General features: G+C 32.1%; 1 protein-coding gene across 1 annotated transcript; it reads left to right on the forward strand.

Annotated features, from left to right (window-relative positions):
* The first annotated feature begins 23042 nt into the window (after positions 1–23042).
* On the forward strand, positions 23043–24905 carry LOC108467167 (actin-depolymerizing factor-like). Its single transcript, XM_017767722.2, has 3 exons — positions 23043–23279; positions 23590–23855; positions 24367–24905. Exons 1-3 carry the CDS (start codon positions 23256–23258, stop codon positions 24515–24517), a joined length of 441 nt encoding a protein of 146 aa, XP_017623211.1. The 5' UTR covers positions 23043–23255; the 3' UTR covers positions 24518–24905.
* The last annotated feature ends 591 nt before the right edge of the window (positions 24906–25496 follow it).

Consider the following 25496-nt stretch of genomic DNA (forward strand, 5'->3'; position numbering starts at 1 on the left):
ATGGCCAACCTATTCCAAACCAACCATGAGCAAGGACCCCTTTCTTCTCCCTTGAGATTTTCGGCCAAAAGGATGGAAAAAAAAGATGAACAAAGCTTTTTTTTTTTTTTTTTTTTCTTTCTCACTTGCACGGCAATGGGGAGGGGAGGGGAAAGCCTTCACACACACACTTTTTTTTTACTCATGCACCTTATTTTATTTATTTCAACATAAACCACTCACCCAACATGTTTCATGACATGTCTTGCCCATGCTTCCTTGTCATGGCCGGCCACTAGCACTTGGGGGGGGGATTTTGACATGCAAGTCCTCCCTTTTGACTACATGTACTATTAGGTCCTTATAGATTAGCCTATCATTTTTCAAAAGTGACATACAAGTCCTACTAACTGAATTCACATGCAATCGACTAAACCGAAGCTTGAAATTTTTACACATTCGTAAATACATATTCTAGACAATAAATATTACGTTCAAACATTTCGGTGACTCGGTTTAGTGGTCCCGAAACCACTTCCCGACTAGGGTCAATTTTGGGCTGTCACAAGCCCATATATTTTATTTATTTCACATTTTAGTCCCTCAAAATCTCATTTTCACAATTTAATTTAAATTACTCAAATTCATCAACAATTCAAAAACAAAACATGTTAACCCAAAACAGATCTTCCATTTATCAAAAACTAATCACAAAACTTATAATTTCATTAATGACATAACTCAAAATCATCAACAAAATTAGAAATTGAGACATGGGCTTGATAGATTACTAAGCAACGATTACAAAAACATAGAAATTATCAAAAACGGATCAAAACACATACCTTAATCCCCCAAATTATTTAGCCGAACCCTAACAAGCTTTTTCTCTTTTCATTTCTTGTGATTTTCAACAACAATGAGAATAAATTGAACTAATTTTATGTTTGGTTTAATTTAATTAACATTAATACATCAATTACCAATTTACCCTTGCATTATAAACATTTAAAACATTAATATCAAGGCCATTAATGTCCACTCATAAGTTCAATGGTCAAATAAAAACATAAGGATGTCTCAACTATAAAGGCATATCAAATAGGCACTTTAACAATTAGAAGGTCACTTTTACATTTTACGCGATTAGGTCCTTTTATCAAATTGAGCACGCAAACGATTAAATTTTCATATGAAACTTTCACACATGCCAATTCACATATTATAAGCACGAAAAATAATATTAAAATATTTTTCTAACTTGGATTTGTGGTCCTGAAACCACTATTCCGACTAGGGTCTAAACCGGACTGTTACAACATATGTAGCCAATGCTACCTCAAATCTCATAACACATAATTGCTCGCTCATCGAGCTATCAACAGGCCTACTCACACCAGCTATCAGTCAAGACGTAGCTATGCGGTACTGCTCACACAAGCTGTCAAGTATCCGCAACATATGTCGATATCTCAGCCACCGGTAGAACGTACAAGACTAGCACCCGGAATCACATAATCACATAACACATAATGACCCTAGTGACATGTCACTTGTATCCTACCCTATTCCTAAGGTTCAAATGGGATTTATTGCTTGTCGATTCATCGCCGAACTCGTTCGTTGAGTTACACTCATTCACAATATCAAATACACAATTCATACAATATTAAAGCACTTAAATACAATTATTCTAAAGCTTATTTTTAACATACGAACTTACCTCGGTACAAAATGGCAAATAGTTTGATTTAGTCCTCAACTTTGTTCTTTCCCGGTCTAGGTTAGAACCTCATTTTTCTTGATCTATAATATCAAATTTAACTTATTCAATTATCACATTATTCAATTTAATCCCAAAAACACCTTATGGAAAAATTACATTTTTTCCCTTAACTTTTCAACTTTTTAAATTTTAGTCCCTAGGATCGTACAATGATTTTCATCCAATTTGTTCATTACCCAAGCCTAGATGAATCTTTTTCATGCTCATAACAGCCCACATTTTTCATTTATTCACATTTTAACTCACATTTTACAACTTTTACAAATAAGTCTCTATTTGACATTTTCATCAAAAATCACTTGGTAAATGTTGTTTACCTAACATTAAACATACATTTTCTACCATTAGACATCAAAATACACAAATATTCAACATGGGTAAAATTTTAGACTTTGATTTTCTTTCAAATTAGTCCTTGAAATAGCTAAATCAATTTACAATATTAAAAAAACGTAAAAATCATTAAAAACGGGACAAAGATAGACTTACGATTGAGCTTGGAAGTTGGCCAAACCCTAGCCATGTCTTCTCCTTGTGAATTTCAGCCATGGGGGATCAAATTAGAAAAGATGACATCTTTTTATTAGTTAATTTTGTCTTTATTTACCAAATGACCAAAATGCCCTTCACTTAAAACTTTGAAATTTCACCTAACCATGTCCATTTTTGTCCAACTTAAAGTATAATGGTCTAATTACCATTTAAGGACCTCCAATTTAAAATTTCATAGCAATTAGACACCTCTAGCTTCTAGAACACATTTTGCACCTATTGCAATTTAGTCCTATTAGTCAAATTGGACACTCTATCGATAAAATTTCTTAACAAAATTTTCACACAATCGTTTAATCATATTGTAGACCATAAAGAAACAATAAAATAAATATTTCTACTTTGAATTTGTGGTTGTAAAACCACTGTTCCGACTTGACCCTAAAACGGGCTGTTACAAATATTCAAGTACTTACCCTCGAAAATCATCAACCTAAAGGCTTAATTAGCTAGAAGTTCATCTAACGTCTAATGTCCCATGCTCCTCTCCCATCAAAATATAAAAATTCATCAAACACTAAGTCCTTAACGCACTAGAATGTAAACTCAATACCAATACAGCTAAAAACCTTACCACCAAGGGAGAGAAAAATAAAATGTTAACACTTACACTGAACTTACTTAACAACACCATAATCTGTTCGTATGGATGAAGAACACAGAATCGACAACAAGTTGAACTAACAAGAACCAATGGAATCAAGAAGAAAAAGGAAAGAAACAAAAAGAAAGGGAGAAGAAAAATAGAACGTGACAAAGAAAGAATGAGTAATAGACAGTTGTTTTGGGGAGAAGTTTGAGGAAATAGATTTCTTTTTAACTAATTAAAACTACCCATTACCCCACTAAAATTGATTAGTTACCCTATCAAATTTTCCTAAAGAGTTTAAAATAAAAAGAAAATTCTTATTTACACACACAATAATTCGAACACAGGACCAAAGGGTAAGCTGACACCTTACCACTAAATTAACAAGCTCATTTTGACATTCCTTGCACAGAAATAAGATTTCAACAAAAAGATTAGGGATACAAATTGAGCTAAAAATTAACAAAATTTTAACGAAAAGGCTCGAACCCATAACCTCACACGCACCACCCCGATCCTCAACCACTGAACCAAATTCAATTATTTGTCATAATTGTCACAACCAAAACTAAAGAATCCAGACATGACCACTCTTGGTTTCACTAACCCAATTTCTTCTAACCTGATTTGCAAGATGTGACAATTATATTCACTATTATTACATGGAGTACACCACATATTAATTCATTGATACACAATTGTATCATACACTCAGAAAACATGTTTGCAAACATTCATATAATTTCACAACCATATACATGCATAACCTTTCCAAACAACAACAATCATTTATAGACATAGAACCCAAACTGAATTCTATGTAGAACATACAAGTTGCATAGCAACTAGAATAGCTTCTAAATAGTAGAGTACAGAAACTCAACTACTATCCTTTATCCTCACAACCTTAGCTTTTCCAAATGTTAAAGCCTACTTCATCTTGACAGCTAAGCATGAAAACCAATATACTAGTAAAATCGAAGGTATTCAAGCTTTAAAGCCTAGAATCTAGTAACATGCAAAGGTATTTCAAAGATTTCAAAATTCCTTAACTTCTCTTCTATTTTTTTCCTAATTTATGAATATAGAAAGATTAAGAAACTTGCTAGCTCATCAGATTTACTATTTTCCTGACTCAAACCTCGTAATCACTGCCCTATATAGAGCTTTCCTCAACTTCCTCTTCTTTGAAGCAACTAAACAAGATGATGCAGAAGCAAAGAAACTAAAACTGAATGAAAAGAACTCTACCTCCAGAATAATCATTCTCATACATATATATAACCTTTCATGCACGGTCACCAAAGTACCAAATAACCCATCATGAATAATCATTATGTTTCCCACTAACGAACAAGTCGGTTCCAACTTAACTGAACCAAAATTGAGACCCAAATTATTTACCATTCAGACACTAAAATTCCTAAATTTTTCTATAGAGTCCATGGAACCTACTATCTCTTTCAATTAACTCCCAAATCTTCCTTAATTTTTGAACCTTAATGAAAATCGGGTGTGACACAGATCATGGTATAGTATGGAAATGTTTGATATTGATTGGTGATATGAAATAATTGTATAAATCAAGATTCAGATTGAAGTGGAGTTAACTTGAGGAAAATCTAAAATTGTTGATTAGTCCTTGAAGAATTAGCTTGTTTTAATGTTTATAATAAGTAAATTCATACTGAACTTACTAGTTTATTTTATGTTATTTGTGATTTCGTGTTTAATTTCCTTTTTATGTTTAGATATAGCTAAAATTCTAGGGAATTTAGCATGAATGGCTAATTATGGACTAAATTGAAATGTATTGTGATTATTGTCTATTACATAATAATACAGGGTATAAATGTGAAAGTTGATTGATTACAGGACATGTAAATGAATTGTGTGATCATGTACTGGGATTGGTAATGATATACATATGGAAATGATGTATGTGTTAACTTAGTAAAAGGTTAGGATACGTTTGGCATGCTAATAAGGTTATACATGACCTTGATCAGGATTTTATAGCTTATAATGAGGTCTAGCATTTGTTGTAGCTTCTCAGGTTATATGTAAATTAGGTTTAGCTTAGATAGGTAACCTAATATAAGTCAACTTGTGTGGCAAACCTTTATATAATGTCAACTTGTGTGAGCAACCCTAATATAATGTCAGCTTGTGCGAGTAACTTATTCACTCATGTATATGAATCCTTTTTATAATAGTTCCATCAGACGATATTCAATCTAATTGAAATGGAAAACTTCAAAGTAAATTTGAAATAGATTGGTATATGCTTCTAACTTGATATGTGTCATGTGATTTCCTTAATGTTCATGATATTACTTATGATATGTAAGTATGACTAACCTATTTGGTTGTTAATGTTGATATGTATCTAGTTGTACCGATATTTGTCAAGGATATCCATTTTGAATTCCCAAATGATTGGTAAGTATAATAATTTCGTTTAAACTTATTAAGCATTCTTAATACTTACTATAGTTATTTTTCTTTCCTTGTAGATCGTTATCTTGTGAAACTTGTTGAGCCAAATCAACATGAAGCGTACACACTATCAAAAGACAGTAGAATCATGTTCTTTGTATCCAAATTTTGTGGCATGCATATAGGATCACCTTAGTGTGCAAATGGTCATTTTTGGGATATTTGATTTATGGAAATTGTGACATGGTTAATCTTGAATATTATGAATTCCTTATGACTTGCTAAATGTATGTCTTTGATCATGCTTCATGCTAGTGTAAGTGATAATATAAACTTATATGTTTTAGCATTTGAGAAGTTGCAAATGAAATAAATAGCATAGTTAAGTTGATGTATGATTGGAGATGGTAGAAATTGACTTTCATACTTGAAACATATGTTAAATGCATGGTTGTTTGGTTCATTTCAAAATCAATTAGATCCTTGTTGCTTAAAATAAATAGATATGCATAAGTTGACCTAAGAGGAGCAATTTTGATATAGTTAAGTAAGTAAATGATATAATTGTATTGTATGCTATGTTAAATGATTGAATTAAAAGTATTACAAGGTTATTTTGGTATGTTTTGGCATAGGTGAATTGAAAAATTGATGTATTTATTGTAATGCTTGGTTGAAAATACATGAATAGGTACCAAAATGTGATAAGTTACTAAAAATAGAGGCAATGTCGCAACCTTTAGTTCCTAACATTACGACTTGGAGGTGTTTGATGTCACAACATAACTCTCTGAGTTGTGTAGTCGCGACGTCAACTTGAAACTTTGAAAACTTCATAATTTGATTATTGTTCATGTTTGGGTTAGCAAAAGAGCTTTCATAGGCTCGTGTAGGACCCAAAAATGATTGTATAGCTTAATATGAATGTAATTTATATTTAATGATATGTGTGAATTGTTGTATGATGTTTATGTATCGTTAGTTCCACCGGAAAAGATCGTGATATTCCATAGCTCGAACCAAGAGATCGGGTTGGGCTTGGGGTGTTATAATTGGAGTTTGATTTATCTAGCCCATGTATCAATTTGTTTAATTATTGAATTTTTGGCAAGTTCCCATTGTTGAGAAATTGACTTAAAATTGATAGAACTTAAGCTTAGATCATGATAAGGACTAAACTGTAAAGTTAAAGAAGTTTGATAGTTAACTTTGCAACATTAGGAACTAAATTGAATAAATTAAAAACTTTTCATGAAATTATACTATGAATAGAAAGTGTAGGGTCTCTAATGAAAGAATGTAAAATTGGATTTTGATCTGATGCTAAATATCGAAAGATATGCATATCCCGAGTATAAGGACTAAATTGAGTAAAATTCAAAATATGCTTGGTTTTGTATTTGAATGCGAATTGGATGAAATTTGATATCTTTTGTTTTTTTGAATTATTGTATTTAACTAAAGACAACGTTGAGTCATCGAGAGGGAAAAGAAAAGCGAGAGTTATCTGAATGATGTTAGGATTCAATTCGTACTTTTATGATTCGAGATCAATATACATGTTTATTTGCATATTCATATTAATTTGCATGATTAAGTATCGAGGTGAGTACATAATTGTCACATGAATTGATTCTTTGTGATTGGTATTGAATATCAAAATATTGGACTGAATTGACTAAAATAGAAAGTAGCATCATTTAACTGATACTTAGTATGTGAATTGATAATGATGATATGTGAATTGATTATATAATGTTATTCGTAACATTGGTGCCCTATTAGTTGTTCGGATATAGTTGGCATGTCGTAGGGTCAGGTATAATGATTAGAAACCACGGCTGTCGTGCAACCTAGGGTGGTAGAATGTACATATCTCATCATTTTCAATTAACCAAGGATGATAGAATAATCAAATTGTGAATGCCATCATTGTCGGGTAACTTGGGGTGGTAGTATGTACATGTTCTAGTAGTTATCGTTGTCAGGCAACTCAAGATGAGAGAGTGATAGATCTATGTGTGACAGCCCTAAAGTGACCCTAGTAGGAAAGCGGTTTCGGGACCGCTAAACCGAGTCACTAAATTATTTGAATATGATATTTATTGTCTAAAATAAATGTGTGAAAATTTTAAGCTTCGATTTAGTAAATTGCATGTGAATTTAGTCAATAGGACTTATGTGTGACACTTTTGAAATGTGATAGATCAAAACATAAGGACCTATTAGTGCATGTTGAAAAAGGGGGACTTGCATGTCAATTTCCCCCATCTAGTAGTGGCCGGCCATGACATTAGGGTGGACAAAGGATGATGGGCAAAACATGTCATAGACATGTTGTGTTGGTGCATCATGGGAGGAAATAATAAAATCAAGTTAGTAATAAAGAAATGGAAAAAAAAAAGAAAGGAGAAAGAAAATGATGAAAACAAAAGAAAAAAATGTGTCCATCCTTTTTTTATTCTTCTTGACCGAAAATTCAAAAGAAAGAAGGAGGAAATGTTGAAGAGATTCGCCATGCTTGTAGCTAGGTGAAGGTAAGTTTGATGCTGTGCCATGAGATTCATGCATGTTTTTTTTTTGTTAGCTTGAGTTCTAACTAGCCCATGGTTCAAATCTTTACTATGTCATGGAGATGATATTCGGCTAAGGTGGATTTGTGTTGATGTTATTTGCATGCTAAAAGTGAAGCTTGTAATGATGCATGTGACGGTGGATTGATGACTCTTGAATCTCCTTTTTAGCATCCTTGAGTGAGACATTAAGTTCTTTGTTCAACCATGACCAAAATTGAAATGGTATGGTGTTGTAATGCATTCGGCCATGGTAGGAAGTAGAAGAGAAATATGTTGTTGTTCACGTTATTGGATGAGAAATGGTAGTAAGGTGAAGTGCAAATGCTAGTGTTTGATTTACTTGTGTATATGTGTGTATTAGCCAAGTTTTAAACTTGAAACAAAATGGTGTTTAGTCAATACAAGTGACCATACTTGTAGAATGTATTAAGTGTTGCAATCGGCCCCAACATAGACATGTATGTTCGGCCACATGAATGAGTACATGAGTTGATGTGTATGTTCGGCCATAGGTAGCCTATTGATGGCTTTAGCTTGACTTAGAAAATTCGGCTAAGGGGGAAATATTAGCTAGTATGTTGAATTCGATTCTTGATTTCGTACATATGTGACTCTAATGTCTAATGTATATATGGGCTAAGTACCTTGAGCTTCTCTTTTGATGTTCGAATGAATTGTATTAAATTGCTTGATGTGATTAAAAATGCGTATGATCATTGTGTATTTGAGCTAAAAGGTGGCCATATGACCTATCAAACTCCTTGTCATATTCGGCCATAAGCTAGCATAACGAGACTTTAATAAGTTAAATTCGTTTGAATTAGCTCAAGAGCTTAGAGGACCACAGTTGGATAAGGGAAAGGAAAAAGTTATCGAATAGCTGCCGAAAACGTCCGACCACATCCGAGGTAAGTTTTCGAGTAATGGAACTTAGATTATGATTTGATTAGATCATGTTTTAAGCAAATCAAAATCATGCTCTTTGTATGTGGCTATTAAGCCGAAATTTGTAAGTGTGATAAGTGTCTTGTGTTTGAGCTTTGATAATGAAAATGAAATATGAATGTGTCATGATTTATTGATAAATGTGCATGGTTATTCGAATGATGACCGGGCTAAGTCCCGAAGGCTTTGTGCTAAGTTACTAAATTCGGACTAAGATCCGAAGGCATTTGTGCGAGTTACTAATCCCGGGCTAAGCCTGAAGGCATTGGTGCGAGTTACTAAATCCGGGTTAAGTCCCGAAGGCATTTGTGCGAGTTACTATAACCGGGCTATGTCCCGAAGGCATTCGAACGAGTAGCTATATCCGGTTAAATTCCGAAGGTACGTGATTCGGGAATGAATGATCTTGCTGTAAAAATTTCAGTTATTACGCTTGTAAAATCTCAACAATGAGGTATGTTTCATATGTGCTTTGGAATAGTTGATTCCCTTCGAATAATATTCGCCGGTTGATAAATGAGCTACCGCCTTTGGCTAAGTTGATCTTTGTGTATGAATATAAGGGTTGGTAATGTGAAGTAAGTATGATATTGAGAATTTGTGCATATGAAATTATCTGCTTAGCTACATGAATGCTATACTTTGGTTGTGTCTAAATTCATAACTCAACTTACTAAGCATTAAATGCTTACTCCGTTTCTTTGATCCTCTGTTTTATAGATTTTGGTTCGTCACTATCGGACTCGGGATTTTGAAGTTGAAGTCGCCCACACTATCAAAGCTCCTTTTGGTATACTTTTGGTTGAACTTTGAAATGGCATGTATAGGGCTACCCTTCTTGTTATTGGTCACATACCCCTTTGGTTTTGTATAAATTTGGATAGCCATGCGAAAATGGCTTATATACACTTTGGGCATGGTATTATAATCATTTGTATGTTGATCATTAAGAGGTATGGAAATGTTTGGAAACGATTAGCCATTGGGATGGTTAATCATGATCATATTTTGTGCTATATATGTAAAAGGGCTAGTTGAATCATGGAAACTATGAAATAGGTAAAGGCTACCTTAAAGACAGATGCTGACAGCTGCAGTGACGTAGATGTGAAAAATCACTAAAAATAGTAGGAATGGAATTAAATAGTGAATAAATTATGTAATCAAACCTTGATGAATATACTTTCACATGGAAGAAACGAAACGATCCTATGAGTTGTATGTTAAGAGATATTTAAGTTTTCGTGAGACAGGGCCAGAACGGTTTCTGGAGTCCCTGTTCCGACTTTAGAAATTCATTATAAATTGACCAGAGATAATTAGAAGTCATGCCATATATGTACAGATTCCTTTTCGAGTCTAGTTTCTGTAAAAACAAACGGCATCAGTATTTAATCCCTGTACAGGGAGATATCTAAGTCGTAATGCGCAAAGGTCAGTGTAGTCGATCCCTGTAACATGGGAGACTTTAACTAATAAACTGTACTAATTGGCCCGACCAAAAATTTTAGAAAAAAATTTGTAGATGCATATACGAGTCTAGTTTCAGGGAAAAATAACGAAACTGATTTTCGAGTTGTGGAACTCAAGATATGATTTTTAAGGTGACAGTGACACAGTTAGCCAGCTGTCTAGAAATTTTTAAAATGAACTGTGCTAGTAAGTGGATTAAGCCCGTTAACCCCTCGTGTCCGACTCCGGCGACGGTCTCGGGTACGGGGTGTTACACTATGTATCTATTCTAAGTCAATATTATATGATAATTGAAATGCCATAAGATTGGATTCGGTATATATATGTGAATTGTGGTTAATGACAACATGTGAAAGACCATGCGAACCGATTAAAAATGAGCCTTGAAGGCCGATTTGAATATGAACGAGCTAGCAGGCTCAAGAGTGATTGAAATGGTAAAATGAAATTAAGCACCAAATTGATAAATATCTATGCATATGTAAAAGTATATGGATGATGATATGAAAGAGGTAGAAATGGAAATGTATAAGAAATGGTTGTGGTACGTATTAAGAAGCATGTAGAGTAAGACCATATTGAATTGCAAAATGTATTGGTGTATGAAAATATTATATCTTGCATGAAAAGTGAGTTGAATGAATTGTAACTAAATCATATAGTGAATTGTATTAGTTCATATTTATGCTAATGTTTTATGACTTAAATCATGGAAGTACCACTAAGCTTTATCATTCAACGTATATTTGTTATTACGTGTGCAGGTATAGGTAAATTCCAATGTTACGAAAAGTGATCCAACATCCATATCTGGGGACTTGACTCAGCAATGTTTGTATAGCTTATTTTGTTTCAATAAATGGCATATACCTAGATTTTGAGTCAGTTTTGTATTATAAATGGTTAAATCAAAAGTTTGAATAGTCATGTTAACTTGAATTATGTATATAAAGTTGGTCATCATGGATGAACTTGTCATAGTAGTTGAATGGTAGTGATTTAGAAATAAAACACATGTTGAATTGCCAATTGGATGTTTTGAATAGAAATGTTATTGAAATGGTTAGATGATTGAATTGATGAAAGTGTCATCTGAATGTGTAATGTATAGGTAATTATGCTGAAAAAGGTTAGAAGTTAGCATATGGAAATGGTTAGTGTAACACCCCAAACCCGGACCAGACGTTACGGCCAAATCCGGCGTGTTACATTGAAGCGTTACTATAAAAGTCATGTTTTATCTAAAATCTTTCTTAGTGTTTAAAGAGTAGTGTTTAAAGAGTATTTTTCGTTATAGATTAAAGTGAATGGAAGCTGTGCACCAGGTAGGATGCCGGAAAAGAGAAGGTAAGTCTATTAGACTGCTTAAGTACCAAGCTCTCCCCGGATCCACTCCTAGACATGCACACAACCATTTCCACACTTTAACTGGGTGATTGTTCAGGGAAAACCATTTCGTTTAAAACCATTCGGAAAGGTTATTAATTTTGAAAACGTTTTCGTTGCGGAAGCCTTGCTTTGTTATCACGATATTTTGAAATCAAGTAACCTTTTTAAAATGCGCCCTAGAGCTATTCAATTTCAAACAGTTAAAACAATATCATATCTAAGCTAACAAAACATACTAAAAACAATTAAAAATAATTAAAGCGGCCTTATTACAAATTAAAACCCGAAAACATAAAGGAAATAATCTAGAATAAAAGTGAAGGCATAAACACTTATTTTAAACAGTCCACATGGCCACTCTGAATCCCTCCTGCTCCAAGTCCACCGATCTAAGGCTCACCTGCAAAGATGGGAAAAAGGGGGTGAGTTTGGAAAACTCACTGTGTAAAGTATCCCAACTAGAGCACAAATCAGTTCAAGCTTTACTAGTTACTTAAGCCCTATTCAGAAATCAGAGTTAACTGGGCCTTAGCCTTATCAATATTAATCTGGGCCATAGCCCCTTACAATATCAGAGTATACTGGGGCTAGCCCATATCATCACAGTTGGCCGATAACAAAATAGTCTCATATGATTAATGCACGATAACCCCATCCAACCCTGCACTTGCCTCCGTCCATCCCTACACTTCCTGTAGGGAATTAATCACCCACGACATTCCTACACTTATAGTGTTAGCACTGGTTGCAGCACTAACTATAATCCGCAGCAAAGCTGCTTATATCAGAATATGTGGCACAGCCACCAGAACGGGTTCTTCCTCCATAACAAAACTCAACCCCATATAGTATGACATGTATGCAGAATATATATAATTAACAAGGCATGCTTCAGAAAGACAGTCAGATTATAGCGTAAGAATAGTTATTTACCCTCGAGGGCCATAATCGTAAACTTACCTCTTCAGGGGTATTACGGTAATTTTACCTTATAGAGGTATTTCAGTAATTTTATCAGTCTTTTTAGGGTTTCATGCTCATTACAGTTATTAACGTATTAACAGAAACACTTACCGAACGTTTTTATCGAATTGGGCCCGTTGGCCCATTTAACCCAATTTCGGCCCATTAAGCCCAAATATACCGAAGTGCACGAAATTGCGCACTCTGCAATCTTACCGTTGAAGTTACCGAAATTATCAATTCAAACAATCCCACGAGCGCTCGCACGCTTGTAAGTTCTTGAAATGCCGACTTTTCGGTTTTTGTCGATCTAGTCTACTAGTGGGTGTCATTTACACACCTGATTTGCGACAACTACTACCGAAATCTCCCACGATATCCTACAATCGGTCACTAGACATATCAGATCCAAAGTATAATGGAAAACATCATAAACTTACTTACCATAATCGGCCATTAATACATATGGCCCTTGAGATCCTACCGTTGCCAAAACTAGTGACTAGATCTCGATCTAGTCGTTCCACTTGTCCAGGCCTTCGATCAGCAGCCTCTAGATCACACTAACACCAAAACAAATCAATTGTTACAACCCTTAGAGCCTTAAGCTCCATCGACAGCCTCCCTATGCCTTTAGGGATTTCGGCTTTTCTAAAACCCGAAATAAAGAATAGATCTGAGTACTTACCATAGGTTCTTTCAACCAAAATGATTCCACTTCAGTTTCTACTCAAATCTGATGCAGATCTAGCCCTTAAACACTAGCAGAAATCGAATATTAGAGATCTAAAGATTTGGCTATATGTCCCTAAAAACTATGGTGTTTTTAGCTTTTGGAACTGTGAAGAGGAAGATGATTTGGTATGGTGGTTTTTCAGTGGTATTGCCGACAGGGGTTGAGGTTTAGAGGATGTGAAAATCGGCCAAAAGAGATGAAGAAAATAGGAGGTTTTTTTTGGCTAGAAGAAATCGGCACAAGAAATAACTTTCATGATTTCGGCTTTTATGGCAATCGGCTATAGAGGTTTAGAAAAGAATGGGAATGAAAAAGGAGATGAGTAGAATGGTAGTAATGTTTCGGCCAGAGAAGAAAAGAATGAGAAAAAGAAAATAGAAGAAGAGAGGAGAAGAGAAGGAATAATTCGGCACTCAGGAGATCTAACTTTGCGTTTTTCGGCTTTTTGAGATACTGAGAAGAGAATAGAATGAAAGGGAAAGCTCTAGGTGGCTAACCCTAATTTAGCAAAACAAAAAGAAAATAAAGCTTGCCCTAATGGCCATTCAGACCCACGGCCCAACCTTCCTAAAGCCCTAACCGAATTTCCACTTAAGCTCTATTACATGCCCGGCACATGCACACAAAAAAAATAAAAGTAACAATATGCTTACCTTGTGACTTGAACTCTGGCTCCCCCTAAACATCCACATGTCACTCCCCAAACACCTAGGTAGCGCCACATGCCACTTTACCACAGATCTTTTTGTGTCCTATTTTACCACCTAAATTTTAAAAGCCCATATCACCAAAACCCTCTCTCTCCAAAATTAAAAATTCAGGAATTACCTCAAATTAAATTTACTCTTATGCCTTTTTCCCACACCATGAACCCTTCGTAATTTATTTATTTACTAAACTAAACATACAAAATAATAATAATAACATCCAACTTATTCGGGCCATTTTCCATCCGAACCCAGACTCAAGGCCCAATACTTCCAGGCCCAAAAATCGGGGAGTTACAGTTAGAATGTTGTTGAATTGGTATACATATTGAATTGAATGAATGTTTTAATTAAGTACCATTTGGAACATTTCCAAACATACGGTCACATCGTGACATCGAGCCCTTAACATCGCGACGAGATCAAGTCAATGAGTTGCGTCGTGATGAGGAACCCCAAAAATCGTGACGTCAACTCAATAATTTTTAAACTTTACAGTTTGGTCCTAATTCAACCTTGGGTTAGCAAAAGAGCTTTCGTAAGCTCGTATAAGAGCCAAAAATGAATGAAAATCATAATGATATTAAGTAATATTATTGATAGCACATATTAAATGGTAAATTGAATTGTAGTTGCTCCAACAACATGTGGCATCCTGTAACACAAACATGGCGATTGGGTCGAGTATAGGGTGTTATAAAACTCATTCCATCTTCATTATCATCATTTATATCCAAATCTTATTCTTTTTCAATTCGATATTGCCTCGGAAGAATTAAAGAAACTAAGTGAAAATTTGTAGTTACTTAACATAAACAAGTTTGCACTCTTTTACTCGATTAATGGGTGGATGTATCCAGCATGGGATTTTCTATGGAGGATTTTCTAATCAAATATGGGATACAAAGAATTTTTACAGATTTACTTGATTAGTGTTATTGTAATTTTTTTTAGGAAAATTGTTAGATTTGTTTGCCTATTTTTGTTAACTAGTAACTTTCTTGTTGATTTGGGCTTTATACATTTGAAACATTTGCCTTTGGCTTAATGATTTGCGTTTTATTGAGGGTATGGTTATGGTTTGTTTTTGCTAAAAAAATGATAATGCTAGGTGTTAACTTTAGTGGTGAGGGTGGAAACGGGTTTAGCAATGGTGAAAGACTTGTTTGGGATGAGTTTATCTCAATTTCACAAGTAAACAGTGAGTGGAGGATGAAGATTGATGAAAATGGCAACTAAGCTTTTGAATTGTGAAAAAGATGAATGTTTTAACTTTTAAACATTGAAATTTAAAAAAGAAAATTAAAAAAATTCCATGTCAGAAAAATCCACATTATTAAAATTTATATATTTAATGTCATGTTTCAAAAATAAGTTTTTTTAACAATCGTAACTGCCACGCCATTAGTGTCGTTAATTTTTAACAGCCAACATTGGTCAAAAGGTCTATTTGATTAATTTTCTTAGTTGAAGGGCTCAATTGGGAGCCAAAAGGTTGGAGGGGCTTAATTGATTTTTTGAAAGAGTTTGAGGGTATTTTATGCCATTAAACCTAAAAAATATTATAAAGTTAACATATATACAATTGACCCGTGCATCGCATAGGAATACAAACTAGTTAAATACAATGCACAATTTAAATTATGTCTTGGTTTGAACTTTAAAAAATTATCATATTATCATTAGTGTTATCAATTTATTCTATTATAGTCATCTAGTTGTTAATTGATGTTAAGGATGTAACACAATCTAACGTGATTGTTAGCAATATTTTCCCTTATTTTATTTTTCTTTTTTGCTTTAAATGTGAACTTTCTTTTATTTATTTATTTAGGGTGAGTTTGGATGGCCGGTGTGTTTACCTGCGGTTAGTGTAAAAACAGCAGTGGCGGTGATATTAGATACTGTAGCGATACTGTAGCGTGAGACAAAAAGTAAGCTAAACGCACCACACCGCACCGCCCATCCAAACTAACCTTATTTTCCTGATTTTTTGTTCTCTTCTTCTTCCTTAACTTTGAAATTAGAGCATTACTACGATGGCTAAAATGTAATATAAAACATACATAAATAACTAAATTTGAATATTTATAAAGTGACTGAATAAATAAGTTGAATCAACAGCTACTCTTACATTTTTTTTCCATATAATTTCAACTAGAAATGAACTAAAATCTACTGACTACGTTAGAAAAAATAATGATGTTACGATTTACATGAATTCAAGGAAAATATATACAATGAAAAAATAATTAAACTTCTAATTCGGATATGATATTAACAAATTAAATTCAAATAGCAAACTTTAAATTTAAAAAAAAAAAAAGAGTTTGAGGTGTGTGTGCAAGTACAACAGTTCATGCACAAATCTATTACATAGGCCAAACAGAAATGCTGAGTCGCAGCTTGTCCATGACACATGCAAGTAGTGCAGCCATACTCATAAATGCTATGCTATACTTTTAGGATGGAGAAAATGATCACTTGGGTGTGTATAAGATACATTTGATTCATGGAAAGAAGTGAAACTGTATTTTTTCTCTGCATAATCCAACCAAGCTTGAATTTTATAATTTTTATTATTGGAAAAGTTTTACCTACATCCACTCCATAAATAAAACTAGCTTCAGACATTAAAATGGATGAAAACATCTTTTAGTTATACTAATATATATATATACACTAATATATATATATATACTAATATATATATATTTGTTTATTTTATAAGAATTTCTTTGATATGAGATTCTCAAATTCTGGTAACCTGACATTAGACGTACTCAGCATTGGGCGATACCAGGCAATCTTAAGCGGATGGAGTGGATTCTAGAGTCGCATCCTTCTTGGCAAAGTAGCCGGCATGTTTTTATCCCTTTTACATTCAATTTTTATCCTCGTCATCAATAAAAATAATTATCTTTTTATCAAATTAATATGGTTTCAAATTACTTACCAAAATATTATTTTTGAATAGTAATTTAATTTTATACCTTATAGGGATGTCTATGTAACTAAATTTGTCTTATAAAATAAGTGTCTAATTTATCACTTGAAATCTCAAATTATCATCAATATTGATAATTTAATATTAAATTTACTAAAATATTAATCATTTTATATTATTTTAATAAAAATCTAAGTAAATAATATTCAGGTAAAAAAGTAAAAGGACACAAAACCCTTTTGGCTTTTGCTGAAATGGGAATGTCCAAATTTGATTATCCCATCATTTTCTTACCAGATACTATGTTTAGTCATGGTCGGTAAGCTTGCATAAAAAACATGTATAAGAATTGAATGAAGAAGACAAATAATTGCAAGTTGAGGAGTAAAATCAGATACAAATCCATGAGTTCTTCATGTTTGTTGAAAACAGTGAAACATGTTGGGAAATGATAGTTCTCAGCGACCAGCATATATTAAGGTGGAACACTCTTTGACTTTTGCGCCTTGCAGCTCATTAGTTTCATGATTGGTACAAGCACTTGCGGTTGGATATACTTTGCAGAAATTGGGAATATGATAAAAGAAAAAATAAATTAAAGTAGGCAGGCAGACATATATGAAAGAGACAAGGTGTTCCTTCTCATACTGGCTCAGGCCCTCAGCTGCATCTCAAGCAAGTGCTAAGTTAACCAATTTATTTTATTATTAATGTGGGGCGTTTCACTATTTGTTGGTGCATCTCTAGATTTTTATTTATGTTCCATTCACATATTCTTGGAAAAACGATAATAATGATACAATTTTTGACGTCATTATATCCAAGTCCAGTTTCCCTACTGTTTTGCATGTTGAGAGCGGAGGCTTGGGGTTATAGTGAGCCAATAGGACACTACGTTAAACGAGTGAATGTAGTTGGCAAACTTGATTAAATAAATTCATCTCTTATTAAATGCATTAATTTAATCTTTATATTATTAAAAATTAAAATATGCTTAGATTAGAGTTTAAATTTATCATTTTAAAAGGATGCTATTTATTATTCAACAAAATTATGTTTTAAAAGTTATTTTAATTTTTATGTAATTTTTAAACAATAAATGATAACTATATTACAATTTAGATTTATTTGATTTTTTATTCATAAAAAAATTAAATGTATTTATTTAATAATAAAAGGACTAATTTAATCTAATCCTTATAATAGAGGGAATTTATAAATGCTTTCCTGTGTTAAATGCATCTAGCTGGAGCGGCACAAAAGGAGGCCGCTAAATCTGTATTAAAATCTAAAGTTAACAAATGGGCAGGCTCATATTAGGCTTACTTCGAATTTGAATTTTTCATGCTCGAAATTTTTCAAGCTCAGATAAGCTCGAGCTCATATCTGTTACGGGTTTAGGCATTTTCGGGCTTGAATTTTTTCAGATTCGGGCTTGAATCAAGTCGAAAGGTGCTCGATGGATTTAGAAAATTTTGAATTTTATAAGTTATAGATATTTCAATTTTGAGTGCAATAATTCATTTTTACTTTTATACAATGACAATGCAATTCAAATTTGTCTTATAAAAATCATAAATTATATATATTTAATAAAATTATTTTACATAAAATAAATAAAATACTTATTGTATGTAAAATTTATTATTTTATAATATTATATGAATTAACAAAATGTATTTTATTGTTTATTATTATATTATATTGATAATTGAATAACTTTTATCTTTCTTATTAAATTTATAAACCTAATACTCATATTCTAAATATTTATTCCAAAACCCAAATATATTGTATTGAGCCCAAACCTAAGTAATATAATCATTATTATCTAAATTCAGAATAAACTAATTATATCACAAATCTCAAGTCCAAAATAAAAAGAAATTAAACCCAATACTCAAATACAATTTGTCAACATTAAAGCCCAATTCAAAATCTAATTTAAAAATAATATTTTATTACAATATTATATTTTTAGTAGTATTTTATGTATTGTTGGTTATAATTATAAACATGCATTTTAATATACTAAACATATTATTTCATTATATAATACTATATCATATACTATAATAGTAGAGTAATACATAATATATTAATTAGTATCATATATTATTGTTTATTATGTTGGTTGAAATATGCTTTAAGTACTTATAGTTTTGTACATTTGAAAGTTAGCCCTCCTACTATAATGTTATATCATATCATATAGTATATAATACATTAATAATTTATATATATGCATCAATAATTAAACATTATAATATCATATAATTGATGGATATGGTGCCCTAAGTGTACTATATTCATTTTGTATACTTGCAATTTTCGAACAAATTTAATAATAACATTCATTAATTACATTAATACTCTTTATACATTGTCCTCAATGTTTTTGCATGCAAAGCAAAATAGAAGCAAATATTGGTTCACTAATGATTTAATGTTTAACTAATACTGAGCGATATTACGTGGTTGGATCGTAATATAAAAAGATAGCTTGTATTAGTAGATGAACCTAAATATTTCCTTAGTTTAATCAGAAATGAGCAAGTCGATTGAAAGACTAATATGTCATCTATTAAGTCCAATTAGGGAGAAGCTTTTTCTTGAGCATCGAAGTGGATAACTCACAAAAGATAGAGATATAGATGTGACTGATTGATTGGCAATACATCGGACAGAACCCAAGTAGAATAGGTCCTAGATCCGTTTATGGATTTATTCACTTGTAATGTTCATAGTGTGACATACATTTCTCCTTAATATTGGATGATAGACTATGTATGCATGACTTGTATGCTTTGATATAAGTAAAATCTTGAGTTTGAATATATAAGGAACTGAAAGCTAGTGCATTGGGTATACAACTTCTACAGTATGTAGTACCATTCACAATAGTGGAATTCATAGCCCAACTAATTGGTAAATGATATCCTCTCATCGGCATTATATGATAGATGAAAAGTAAAAGTGACCACGGGTTATTTATCTTTGTGATAAATGACTTAATTTTAACTTAATAGTAATTGACTTTTCATAAAGAAAAATATAATGGTTACCATGAGATAAAATAAGGTCATATTGAGAAAATGAGTTTATCCCAAAAAGATTAAGGATATCTTATGAGGGTAACACACTTATGGCAAGGTTATTGGATGAGTATTGATTAAGTAACTTTCATAATGGTATGTAATTAGGGAGACCTCAGTCATGATACTATAGTGGAATGCCATTGTGACTAAATAAGTTTATAATTAATAAGTGAAAAGATGGAACTTAATTATAAATTATTTGAGCCCTAATTACATATGTTCAAACGGTCCTAGCTCGTTGAAACTCGAAATGAATTGAGTGTAAAACCAAATGAATAGAAATGATGAAGTTAGAGAAATATGTCGCATTTACAAATGAATATGTTTTTCTCATTAAGTACATAAATGACTTGAGAATTAATTTAAGGTTTTCAAATTATTATTTAATTGATTACAATTAAATATTGAAGTTCGAAAATTAAATTAAATTAATTAATCATTATGAATCCATTGAATATGAAAAATAAATATATTTCCTTAATAACCCTAGAATGAGAAGGAAAGGAAGACTCCCACATTCTTGCTTATACTCTGCCACCTTACTTTTGGTCTCGATCCATCACCACCACTATTTTCACCTTCAATATCTTTTGATTCTCTATTCAGTCAGGTTGAACCGACCTCCATCAGCTCAGTCATTTTCTTTTCGTGACTCCACCTTGTTAATCATACACATAATACATTTCATACACAAAGCTCTTGAAAAACTAGAACAAAACTCGTTGCATTTGCATACAAGGGAATTGATAGCTAATGCAATAAATGGATTGAAAAGGATACCACCTGTACCCTTTAGCCTTGCAGCCGCTGCATGATAGTTATGCTTCCAAATTCTCTTTTCCTGTACTTTCCCACTATAATTGGCAAACCCAAGTATTCATCATTCTCTGTTTTTTTGTAGTAAGTTACAAGCACATCAACCTATGCAATCCCATTTGTAAGATGGAAAAAATGGTGTTTCAACCCTCTACCTGTTCTGTTACAGTACGACCCATAATGTAGTGATATTTTGGCCCAACTTGACAAAATTGAAATATTGGGTCAAGTTTGCATGGAAATATATATTTCACTTCAATAATAATAAGATACGTGGCGAGTAGGAGTAGCAGTTGAATTAATGATGATGATCTAACGGGGTCCCGTGGACGGCAGAGATTTGTGTATTTACTTTGAAGGTTTAAAATGATGAAAAATATTTTTAAAAGGCATAAATTATTATTTGATTCTTAAAATTAAAATATATTTATTTTCTTATTTTGAAATTTAAATTTTTATTTAAATTGATCCCTAAAGTACATTCACTTCCTATTTGACACTTAAAGTATGTCTTTTTTAGTTCATTTTTTATAACCATTAACAAAAATTATAATCAATCACAAAAGTAAAAAAATTTATTTTATTAATGTATATATAAAATATAAAAATAAAAATATTATAAATTTAGAATATATATAATCTAAAAAACATAAAAATTATAAAAATATAAAAATAAAATTAACGAAAAATATGATAATTGAAATGAAATTATTTGAGATTAATAATATTATTTAAAAATGTAAAAAAGTATTTTCAAAAGTAAAAATAAAAATTCTAAAATATTAAGTCTAAAATTATAAAAATATTTAAATTTCAAGTTTTTTTCAATCACTTGAAACTTAAATACTTTTTTCATTTTATAACATTTTCAATTTTATATATTATTTTTAAATTTTAAGTTTTTAAATTTTATAATTTTATAAAAAAAGTATTTTTAAACTTTTTTCATTATATCTATTATACATTTTAATCAATATAATATATATAGTATTTAAAAAGTAAAAATGACATTTGTCATATTCTCATAGTGCCATGTGATTGGTCAATGCATGATTAACTGTCGATCAGCAGTTGGTCAACTTTGTTTAAAAGTTGGTCAAAATCAAAATTATTTTTAATATTTAAATATTTAATTTTTAATTTAAATTTAAAATTTTTATTTTAAATAAATTTAATTGCTATATAACATTTTGTTCATTGACTAAAACATGCCAGGAGATGTTTTTCTATTACCAAAGTTGCCTAATAAATTTTATTTAACTTTTGTTACAAAATATATCGAAAATAGAAAAATTAATACTTTAAATATTAAATTAAAAATTAAATACCAAAAAGAGAAAATGGGTATCTTTATTTGCTAAATGTGACTTAAGTCCTTTGGAAACGGGGACTCTTTTTCTTGAGATGCCCTTTTGTAATTTGACAGTTTCTCCAAAAGGCCAGAGCAATAATGAAGCATGCAAATTGCAGGCGTTAATCTTACGCACCGCCCCCAGCAAGGCTACCCCACCCTTTTCTATGTTTTGTTTTCGGAAGATTCCTTTGTCATGTTCATTTTTTCTTATTTATTCATTTTTCATTTCAGTAATTAATATTTTACATTTAATTTCTAAATTTATCATAACATTATTTAATAATTTTATTATAAATTTCGATTATATCTATTTTTATATAATATTGAGTATATATAATTTCTTCCTAATTTATTAATAAAGAAATAATTAGTTTCAATACACTTAAATTTATATCATTTTACATTTAACACTCAATTTACAATTTATTATAATCTTTAAGAGTAGAGAATAAAATAAGATTCTGTTGTTTATCTATATAACTTCTTTGTATTTAGAATTTAATATAATATTGGAAGCAGCAAACAATACCATTAGTTTTTGTTGGTTAGTCATGTTTAAAAAACATATAAACTTTTATTAACTAAATAATTAGAATTAGAAAGAATTTTCTTTTTAATAAAAATAAAAGAAAGAAGCCAAAGGTGGCATTAGATCTCCATTTTATTTTTATAAAGTAGTGGATATATATTATGGTGTGAAAAAAATATCATATATGACGCATATTTTGTTTATTCTGAACTTCATTTCCTTGTAGTTTTATTAACAATATAAGCGCCATAGCTCTCTTTCATTAGTCTCCGCCTCTGTTATCGCCTCTGGGGCTCTTGGTACTTAACCTAGGGCTGTTCTTTATTTTCCTTTTCTCTCTGTTCTTTGTTCCCTTTGCTTTACTTCTTTCTGCTTCAATGTCGTTTAGGGGATTCAGTCGGGTATATCTCACTCTGTCATGACTTCTTTATTGTTTTATTTCCTTTTGAGATGTTAAAAAAAATGTTTAATCTGCTATTTCTTATGTTGATATCAATTTATTGTATCTGTTAAGGTGACTTTCTGCTATTGCATGTTGTATATGTTGTTTGGTTTTCTGTAAAACTTTGAATTACTTCTCATGTTCCAATCGATGCTCCAAAATTAATAAACATGTCGACCCATTTTTTATCATCTCTTGAAAAATATGAAAACTCTGATTCCACCTTTACCAATCAAATAAATGTATAAGGTTGATGCTTGTATTTCCAGCCAAATGCTACATCAGGCATCGGCGTTGCTGATCAGACCAAGGATACTTTCTTGGAGCTGAAAAGGAAGAAAGTTTATCGGTATGTGATATATAGGATCGATGAGAAGAAAAGGGAGGTTGTGGTTGAGAAAACTGGTGCCCCTGCTGAGACCTATGATGACTTCGCTGCATCTCTGCCTGAAACTGATTGCCGATATGCCGTCTACGACTTTGATTTTGTTACTTCTGAGAATTGTCAAAAGAGCAAGATTTTCTTCATTGCATGGTAGATTTTTGCCTTTGGTTTGACTATTATTGCAGTATAACAAATTTGACACTATTAATTACTTGTTAGTGCAAAGCTCCTTGTTAGTGACTGCGCTGTTGTTTTATTCTTACTTTCATGGAGCTTATGTTTCAGATTGTTCTGATGTTTAAGTGCATATGTCTGTATGCTATTTGTTACCCTTTTTTTGTTCTTTAATGTGCCATAAAGAACAGATAAAGTTTTATTTAGGTGTTTGGCCTGCAGCAAGAAAGGACATAAAATACTGATAGTATTTGACCCATGGTTTATTTATAGACTTGCATAAATGACCATAAGCGGACATCTGATTTTACTTAAGTTTTTTACTTTACTTGGAAACCTACTCTTTCTAGCCTATGGTTTCACCAAGGATAACAAATGGTCCTATTTTGTGTCATTTACTTACATGACGTCATTATTGTTGTTTTCATATTGACAAAGTTGCCGATGGGATGTTCTTCTTACTTAACAATTGTGTTTTGTTGATCAGGTGCCCTTCATCCTCTCGAATCCGTGCAAAGATGCTTTATGCCACATCAAAAGACAGGCTTAGAAGGGAACTGGACGGTATCCATTACGAGATTCAGGCTACTGACCCTACAGAGATGGATCTTGAAGTGGTGAGGGATCGTGCTCATTGAATAGTTTGCAGTTTTAGCTGTTCCATTTGAAGAGATTACCCAACTCTGCGTTACTCCTTGCTTCATAAAGCTAGGTGCAGGATCATTTTCGCATACAAGTTAGTGTATATTTAGTCCTTGAATAACCAGAATCTGGTAAAAAGCTGATCTGAAGCTCTAGGCTAAAAGTAACTTTGTTGCCATGAATTCAGATTCTTTACCATTCACATATATTGGCAATTTGGCATGTCTCACAAATGTTCTCTTTGCTTCCCTACCTAATGTATTTCCTGCTCCAACATTTGGAATTAGAAATATTGTGAGATTAAAGAAAAAGCCTTTCAGTATAATTGAGGAGCATGGTTTACAATGCTTCAAGAAAGTTAATAAAATGTAGGAATTTTTCAAAGGGTAAGCGCTTTCACAAGCTTCCTATTACCCAAATTGAATGATATAATGAAGAATTTATAAAAGAAAAAAGGTACATTGTACAGAAACAAGATGAGGAGGACAACTAATATAGCGGTTTGCCATTCAGCAAGGTTCCTTGCATCTCCCTTTAGTTTGTCTTGTCCTGATTTCTGGACCAACCACAAAATCCCAAACGAGTTAACTAACTCCTCAAGCTTCGACATGCAAATGCCTCGGCAGCTTGCATAATATTTTCCGGCACAAGCATGTGTCCGACACTGAAAGAAGCGTAAGCCTTAATAGTCCATGGCCCTATGCACTCACGATTCTCTGTAGCTTAGCACATTTACGGAGAATTGAACACTCTTAACACCCCGGGAGGAGGGGGGTGTTTTTTCCAATTTATCTAGTCAGGTATCCAGTCTTACCACTAAAACAAAAAGATCTAATTCTACCAACAAGATCAGAGGATCGTTAACCATTCACTCCCAATGACAACTACCATATTATATATCCACTGTGGTGTGCTCTTGAATTTTTGTTGATGAAGATTGTGGAACAAGTAGAATATGCTATCAGAAAATAAACC

Source organism: Gossypium arboreum, chromosome 7 (assembly GCF_025698485.1).
Source record: "Gossypium arboreum isolate Shixiya-1 chromosome 7, ASM2569848v2, whole genome shotgun sequence".
NCBI classification, from domain to species: Eukaryota; Viridiplantae; Streptophyta; class Magnoliopsida; order Malvales; family Malvaceae; genus Gossypium; species Gossypium arboreum.

Excerpts from the sequence above, each read along its gene's own strand:
- LOC108467167 (XM_017767722.2), top strand. The coding sequence starts at position 23,256 with ATGTCGTTTAGGGGATTCAGTCGG. Across the intron at positions 23,280-23,589 it reads CGTTTAGGGGATTCAGTCGG|CCAAATGCTACATCAGGCAT; the intron begins GTATATCTCACT and ends TTGTATTTCCAG. Across the intron at positions 23,856-24,366 it reads AAGATTTTCTTCATTGCATG|GTGCCCTTCATCCTCTCGAA; the intron begins GTAGATTTTTGC and ends TTTGTTGATCAG.